This window comes from Eupeodes corollae, chromosome 2 (genome assembly GCF_945859685.1).
Source record: "Eupeodes corollae chromosome 2, idEupCoro1.1, whole genome shotgun sequence".
Lineage (NCBI taxonomy): Eukaryota > Metazoa > Arthropoda > Insecta > Diptera > Syrphidae > Eupeodes > Eupeodes corollae.
Window position 1 is genome coordinate 151,738,075 of NC_079148.1, and position 7,897 is coordinate 151,745,971.

At 41.5% G+C, this 7,897-nt stretch overlaps 1 protein-coding gene across 1 annotated transcript; it reads right to left on the bottom strand.

The window, feature by feature from the left end:
- Window positions 1-3,877: 3,877 nt before the first annotated feature.
- On the bottom strand, window positions 3,878-7,561 carry LOC129945624 (probable ATP-dependent RNA helicase DDX46). Its single transcript, XM_056055465.1, has 4 exons — window positions 7,490-7,561; window positions 7,205-7,408; window positions 6,173-7,145; window positions 3,878-6,117 (listed from the first exon to the last, which is right to left on the bottom strand). The coding sequence occupies exons 1-4, from the start codon at window positions 7,510-7,512 to the stop codon at window positions 4,036-4,038; spliced, it is 3,282 nt and encodes a 1,093-aa protein (XP_055911440.1). The 5' UTR covers window positions 7,513-7,561; the 3' UTR covers window positions 3,878-4,035.
- Window positions 7,562-7,897: the final 336 nt, after the last annotated feature.

Here is a 7,897-nt window from a genome sequence, read left to right on the forward strand (position 1 = left end):
TGGCATAATATGCTTAACTCTTTAAATTCTGACCAATACAGCGATGCACAAGTTTAGTTAAGTTTGTTTATTTATAGCACCATTTTTGGATATTCATCTTGTATGAAATTTGATTTTAGATTATTTTGATGTCTGAATCAATTCCACTTGTACGTTAAGTTCAATAGCTTAAGTTAAGTAAGAGTGTTATTGGAATAACCAATCATTTAGTTTTTTAAGGCCACGCCCACTAGATCATTGATTTACATTTTTAAGATCCTCATGAACCTTGGAAGTATCGAATAACTTTAGGAAGTTCGTAAAAATAGAAAGTAAATATTAGGACCCAAAATTGAGCCTTGAGGTACGCCTAAAGAGAAAGGCAAGAACTTTGAAACATGGAGTTAAAACTATTTTAGAATTATACTATTTTGGAAAATTTCTTAGGCGATGTCGACTTAAAACCGTTTGCATTGCTTTTTAGTTGTTTGTATCCTTTTATTCCGGCGGTTATGGTACCAGGCCACCTTATCCACTCGCAAAAAGTCTGAACAATGAGTTCCGAAGTCGACGATATTCAAACAAGTTCTCAGGTTATTTTAAACGTTTCCATTGTTTATATACAAAAATTCCCAAGTCTAATCTTCTGGTGTATTTCAGAATTGAACCAAGGAAACTCACCATATTATAAGTGCAGCGTTTTCAACGGAATATAAGTTTCAAAAAATCTGATTAAATTAAATCAAATTGTTAGTCTAACGTTTCTAAGACGTAAACGCTTTCTCAATCTTCTTTCCTCGTTTTAGTTTGAGGACTTTGACCATCAAATTTTGTTTAAATATCGTCCAGGAGGTTATCTTAATTTCCTTGAACCACCACAATTTGGAATAAGAAATCTAGTGGAATATGAAGCTTTGAAAACCCAATACTAAAGCAAGCTACACCCTAGTTGACATTATACCATCATCAATGTGTAAACCAACGACCTCTTGTGAACCGACCACATATGCGAGGTTCCCAGAAGTGCGTCAAATTGTTTGGATTTTCCAAGTCGATGCAAGAACTTTGTCTATCCTTGTGATGGCTCTAATCTATAAAACTTATATGTGTACGTCCAAATCATGAGTATCACTCCCATCTCTGGGCTGCTCATTAAGAGCCTTTAAAATTAATGGCAACAGTAATAAACTCAATTACGTTAGTCGAACATAGTCGTTCCAACATTTTTTTGTCTAACCCGTTTCTATCAGTCCTTCACTAGATGTCTCCAAAATTAAATGCGTTATCGCCGTTATACAGTCTGCAGAAGTGGTCTTTCCATATCCTCCATTGACCATTGACTGCGGTTCCAATACGATGTTTCAACTTTTGTCTTAACAATCTTCGGTTCGAGGTTTATGTCCTTGTGAATTTCGTTTCACCTGCTCATAAAATTTTCAAACCACAATTCTGCTTTTGATGGCTGAAACACACGCTTCAGCTGCGGCTTCGCCTGACGTTTACGAGTTCAGCCATAGGAATTCAATGCATACTATCACAATGGATCTTCGACCTCACGTCCCGTTTGACAATCGTAAAGAAAACAACGTAATGTAACGTATTGTGACTCCAAACGGAAGCTCTAGTTCAATTATCTGAACATTTTCTTTGTCTGATAGCTCAACAGCTGTAAAAAAATGTCCACAAGCAAAATATTTGCTCTTTGGAGGGACGAAATAATAGAAATGTCATTCAAAGAAACCTCGAAGCAAGGCCACCGTAACGCAGACGAAGCTGAAGCGTGTTTGTGATTCAGCCATTAGGAATTCAATGCATCCTACCACAATGAAGCTTTGACCTCACGTTTCTTTTGACAATCGTAACGAAATAACGTAATGTGACTCAAATTGTCTGAACATTTCATTGTCTGACAGCTCCACAGCCGTAAAAAAAAATTAACAAACAAAATAAATTTGTTTTGGAGGGAATCCCATTGGTTATTAAAGGCTGTGTAAGCTACTTCCGCTATAAATTTAATTTTTTTCGATTTCAAAACTCATATTTTTTTATTTTGAGCAAAAAATAACAGCTGCTAATGACAGAAATGCCATTTTAGAAATGTCATTCAAAGCAACCTCGAAGTAGGCCCAACGTAACGCAGCGCAGTCGAAGCTGAAGCGTGTTTTTGTTTCAGCCATGAACCCCTCAACATTTTGGGCCTCTTCTTCTCATGCCCTATCCTCTTCTGCTCTAAGAGCTCTCGTCCTTCTATGCAACGTCGCTGTTGTGTGGCTGCTAAAATTCCTCATCAAACCATCAAACCATGGGTTTATTGTTGATGGCTATTTGAAAATCAGCACGTCAGAGGAAGCAGCTTTTCTGATTACCTATTGGTAATGTTGCCACTCATTCTCAATACACTGTGTTGGCCTCAAAGAAATTTGACAGAGGTTACATAGAACTCGGTCGATCTCTTGCAATTTTTGCCATTCGACGCTGTTTCTTCTCCCAGCATCTCATTGTCTCGCCTTAGTTCTAAAAACGTTCTGCAACTATAGCTAGTTTCCAATTTTTGTGAAGAACCATGCACGGGTAGGAGGACTTCATGGGGTCTATTTTTGTAGCTAGCAAATGGTAAGCTCCAAAAGACACCAAAAATAATACAGTTTTTATTATGAAACAAAAAAAAATCAACAAATAAATAAAAAACAATTAGGCTTTGGTAGCTTAGAAAAAAGATATCCTGAAATTCCTCAACCGAAACCATTTACAATTTTCAACATTTATTTGAGGTTAGTAAGGGATTTCGTTTTGGAAGGAGTAAGTTATTGCTCCTTCTTAGCCCAACAGACCATAATTTTTCAAATCAAATTCCTATTACTTTTTATGGGCGCCTCGAACCTTAGGTATCGAAATCAAATTGTAGACTTTGATTATCATTAATTTTAAGCTAAAAAATTTTTTTGAAAAATCCCCACCCGTGCTGTAAAACGGTTTGTGTAGTTTTTGTTTATCCCTCAACACTAAAGTTGGTCATATATAAACGTAGTCGTTCTTCAAAACCATACGCAATCTTACTTTTTGAATATTTTAAAAAATGCAACACTTTTGTCACGCCTCACACTCTGGAAAACTTGCTATAAAAACAATTAATTTCAAAGTCAAATTTAGGAATCTTGTTGTATATTCCGGAAACTCGTAAGCATTATCGTCCTTTTTCACACCCGATATAATATTTGTATCCTCGTTCGTTGTTCATTCATTCAAAAACAGAAACTAACTAAACGAGAACCAAATGAAACTATGATTTGTCCTGTCGCCCATAAATATGAGAGTCCATCATTTCTCAAATGAGTGTAAGTATCGTATAACACTTCTGAAGTCCTTTTTCCAGTCTTACACTCTCTCTATATCTCATCCAAGCAAATCTGATCTGGAAGAAGTTAAATTGTATTCACTTACCAAAAAGCGCAGGCTTATGCCACACAAACAGTTATACACAATTTTTCTTCTTTTTCCTATTTTGTTTTCATGGAATCCTAATGATAGCAGAGAACTAACGCTTATTCCCACATGATTTGATGTTGCTGCTCTTTCAGGGAGCACACAAGAAGCAGAAAAGGAAGATTAGCACCATTGCTTCATTACACCTGACTCTGAATGGATTTTGAATAGAGTGTGCCTGTGTGTTGTGTATGCATCTCAAAAGACCATATTTAAGGCTCTAATGATATGATGATGGGTTGGTTATGACTTGACTATACTTTTTTATGTTTCCTTCTGTTCGAACGGCGAAGCGGGTAAAACACATTCTTTCTAATCGCTCTTTGTACAGCGAACAAACGAAAGGAGTGATATCTTTTAAAACAGGATGAAGAATTGATGATTTTTTGAGCAATTTAAGGACAACATCTTATCTCTCTTTTTCTCGCTTGTTTTGTTTTCTTTTATTAAATTTCTATTACTCTTACATGAGTTTCAGTTTCTACACAAAAAATTATTATCAAATAAGACTCCTCCTAAACGAGTTCAAAGTAAAAGTAAACCAGATCTCCTCTCTCAAGCCTCTCTTCTTTTTTACACGACCTTGTAACGTCCCTTGTTGAAGACGTGATGCGCTGAACTGAGCTTGAGAAGTTCTTCCTTTATCAATCTCGTAATTTCTCGCTTTGCCTTCTGCACCGACATTTCACTGCAACTCTCGATGGCCAGGTACAGCTTTCGCTCCCCTTCGGGTGGATTCTTCCCTGTTGGGACGTATGTACCACGGACAGTCAGACCAGCCTCAGAGTACTCGGAAATCTGGGCGAGTGCCTCCTTGGAGGTGACCTTCCATCTGGCTTGTTGTGGGAAATCATTGATTTCCAATTCCTCTTCGTATTTGGTAAAGCAGGATTGTTGCAATGGCGACAGACCCTCTTCGTCGTCCTTGGGCTGGTAGTTGAGCTTGTTGTTGAGTTTGGCGGCTAACTGCTCCACCACTGTGCGAGCTGTGATCATCGGCTGGGACTGGGAGCCTTTCATGATGAGCTCGTTAGCTGCTTGCTGCAATGCAGCAGGTTTTACATCACTCGTCAGATTCCTGGCTGTGTTGATCTTGGAGGCAAGTTTCTTGGCAAGCTCCAATTTGTCGGAACCACCTGCAGCTGCAATGGACATAGCAGTTGCAGTGCTAGCGGTGGTGCTTGTGTTGGTGCTAGGAGGCATTCCCAATGAAGCAGCAGCGCCTGTTGCTATTGTTGTTGTGGCCGCAGCTGGAACTGAAATGACAGGAGCCACAGACGTCTCCTTGACGTTGCGCTTGGCTGCAAACAACTGCTCGATCTGTTGATCGATGTCTTGCTCGATGTCCTCATCGTCGTCAGAATCAGCCAAACCAAGAGCGGCTTTCTGGAGTTTCTTGCTCTCTTTGGCAGCGTTCGCCTCTTGTTCGTCGAACTTGAAGCCCTTGCCACTGAATCCACCTCCACTGTGCACCTTCTTGCCCTCGGCTTCCTGGGAACTCTTATAATCCTCCCAGAGCTTCTTCAAATCCTCTGGAACTGGGGTTTCTGAAAGTTCCAATGCTCGAATGATGTCCCCAGCATAGCGACCTTGCTCTGGCGTTAAGAATGTCCAAGCTTTTCCTTTATTTCCCGCCCTTCCTGTCCGTCCACACCTGTGGACATAATCCTCGTAGTGATTGGGGCAATCATAGTTAATGACTAGAATCAGGTCCTTAACGTCAAGACCTCTAGCAGCGACAGAAGTGGCAATCAGAAGCCGAACTTTTCCCGATTTGAAGTCAAGAATAGTCGAATCACGATCGAATTGGTCAATGCCACCGTGAAGACTCATGCACGGGTAGGAGGCCTTCATGAGGTCTTTAAGCACAATGTCGGCGTTTTCCTGTTTGTCCACGAATACAATAATACTCCCCTGCTCCTGATACACTCCCAACAGCTCCAGCAACTTGAAGAACTTCGCATCGTCCTCCAGAATAGCCACGTTCTGTTCGACGTCTTTGCACACCACCGAACGACCTCCCACAATCACCTCAATGGGTTTCTTGAGGATCCTTCTGGCCAGGGCTTCCATTTGACGCGGGAATGTGGCACTGAACATCACCGTCTGTCTATCTGGACGCACGTTGTCGATGATCCGCATCACTTGTGGCTCGAAACCCATGTCAAACATCCGATCGGCCTCGTCCAGAACGATGTATGTAACTCTCCGAAGGTTGGTCACACGACCCGAGTTAGCCGCCAACATGTCAATCATCCGTCCTGGAGTGCACACGATTATTTCAGCGCCTCGCTTCAGTTCAGCGATTTGCTCGGAGATTCCTGTCCCTCCGTAGACGCACACAGCTCGGAGATTCAGCGCCTTCGAGAAGCGCTTGATATCCTTGCCAATTTGCATACACAGCTCTCGAGTTGGCGCCATGATGATCGAGATGGGGCCATCTCCGTCCTCCATCCGCGGTTGGTCGAGGATGTGTCGGAACATGGGAAGTATGAAAGCCAAAGTCTTGCCACTTCCAGTCTTCGCGATTCCAATCAAGTCTCGACCACTCATGATTGCCGGAATGGCTTGACACTGAATGGGAGTGGGTTTCTCGAAGTTCAGCTTCCGTAGGACGTCCATTTCCTTCTTACTCACTCCGCATTGGGCCCAAGTCTAGAAACAAATGTAAATTCCTAAGTCTGAAAGCTTTAAACTCCATCAGGCTTACCTTAATGGGCTTGGGACATCCTTTGCCCTTAACTTGAATGCCTTCCAACTCCACTCGGTATTTCTCGACTTCGTGTGACTTCATCTTGGCCAATTCCGGGACCTCGACGTAGAAGTTCTTCCTGAACGGAGCATAGTCGACGTCGGCGTGGTTGATTTTGGCCAGTTCCTTCTTATGCTTGTTTGCCAAATTGGCAGCTGTGTCCTTGATGTTCTCCAGGTCATCGTCGCTGGAGTAATCCAGACTGTCCTGATTCTGTTCGATGAGCTCGCCTTTGTTGGCGCTGTTGTCTTGATTTGTCTTCTTCACCATTCCCGTCATAATCAGAACCCCCGAGCTGTCTGTGGTTGGGGGATTGACGATGTTGTTGATCTTTCGCACCTCCTTGGCCACCTCTTGCATGTAGGCGTCCAATGGATCGATGTCGTCATTGGTTTCCTCTTCCTTCTTCACGGTTTCTTCATTTGCTGCTGCTTCACCTTCTTCTTCTTTGGGCTTTGGTTCTTCCTCGGCTATGGGAACCAGAGGCTTTATTTCTTTGATGTCCTTGGTGTCTTTGTCTTCTTCGTCGTCTGACTCGTCCTCGAGACTCCATTTCTTGGAATTTGCTTGCGTTGGGATTATGAGGTTTTTGATGTCTTTCTTGTTGGCTTCTAGTTCCTTGAGTTTGCGCTCTGCACGCCAACATTCGATGCGCTCACGACGCTTTATCATTTCCAGCTCCAATTGACGCTGTTCCTCTTCCTTGTCGATCTCTTTTTCGGGACTTTCCTTAGTTTCCACTTCAACTTTGACTTTCTCCAACACTTTCTCCTTTGCCGGGGACGTGTTGGAGCGTTCAGGGCGATCTCTCTCCTTTTGACGGTCTCTGTCACGGTGGCGGTCACGATCTCGTTCACGCTCCCGTTCACGGTCACGCTCGCGGTCCCGATCACGGTCCCGAGAAGATTCCTGATGGTTTACACTTCCTCGACTAAAACAAAGCGATTTCATTGAATATTTGTTCATAATTTTGTGAAAATTTCAAATTACCTTCTAAATCCATCATTGTCTCTTGGCCTTGGCGGCGGTGAATGCCGGCGTCTTTTGGTTTCTTCACGTTTTCTGGTGTCTCGAGTGTGAGGGCGTTTCGCGTCATCGCGAGGCCGGTCGTAGTCGTCGTTGCGTTTGCGTTCCCGGTTGGGAGAGCGCGAACGGCTTCGAGAATATCTACGGCGTTCCCGTTCTCTATCACGACTATAAAAATATAGAAATTTTATAAATATTTAGGTTTTTTTTATAAACGTTTAATGAAAATTATTTATTTAGTTTACTTACGTTGAATGCGACCATTTTGACATTTTTAAGCTTAATGAATTTGACAGCTGACAGTTTCATTCATTACATGAGGCTTAGATGAGAAAAGAAAGACAAAATGAAATAATTCAGCCGAGTAAAAGCAAGAGCATTGCCAGATAAAACTAAAGTTTGGAGTTATTTCCTACTTTACACTTCACTCTAGTAAGCACTTTTTGAAAATTTATATAAAAATTTTTAAGAATTGAAAATGTTGTAGATTTTCCCTAGCGATTTTTCTTTGAAAGAAAAATCATTGAGAATGTGATTTATAGTTTCGCAATCTGATGTTTCAAGGAAAATACTTTGCAGGTTTAGACGATAATAAATTCATTTTTCAATTTTCCTGAAAGAAATTCTTTTTAATGAACAGCAGGTTATATTAATTTG

Excerpts from the sequence above, each read along its gene's own strand:
- LOC129945624 (XM_056055465.1), bottom strand. The coding sequence starts at position 7,512 with ATGTCAAAATGGTCGCATTCAAC. Across the intron at positions 7,409-7,489 it reads TCAAAATGGTCGCATTCAAC|TCGTGATAGAGAACGGGAAC; the intron begins GTAAGTAAACTA and ends ATATTTTTATAG. Across the intron at positions 6,118-6,172 it reads GATGTCCCAAGCCCATTAAG|ACTTGGGCCCAATGCGGAGT; the intron begins GTAAGCCTGATG and ends ATTTGTTTCTAG.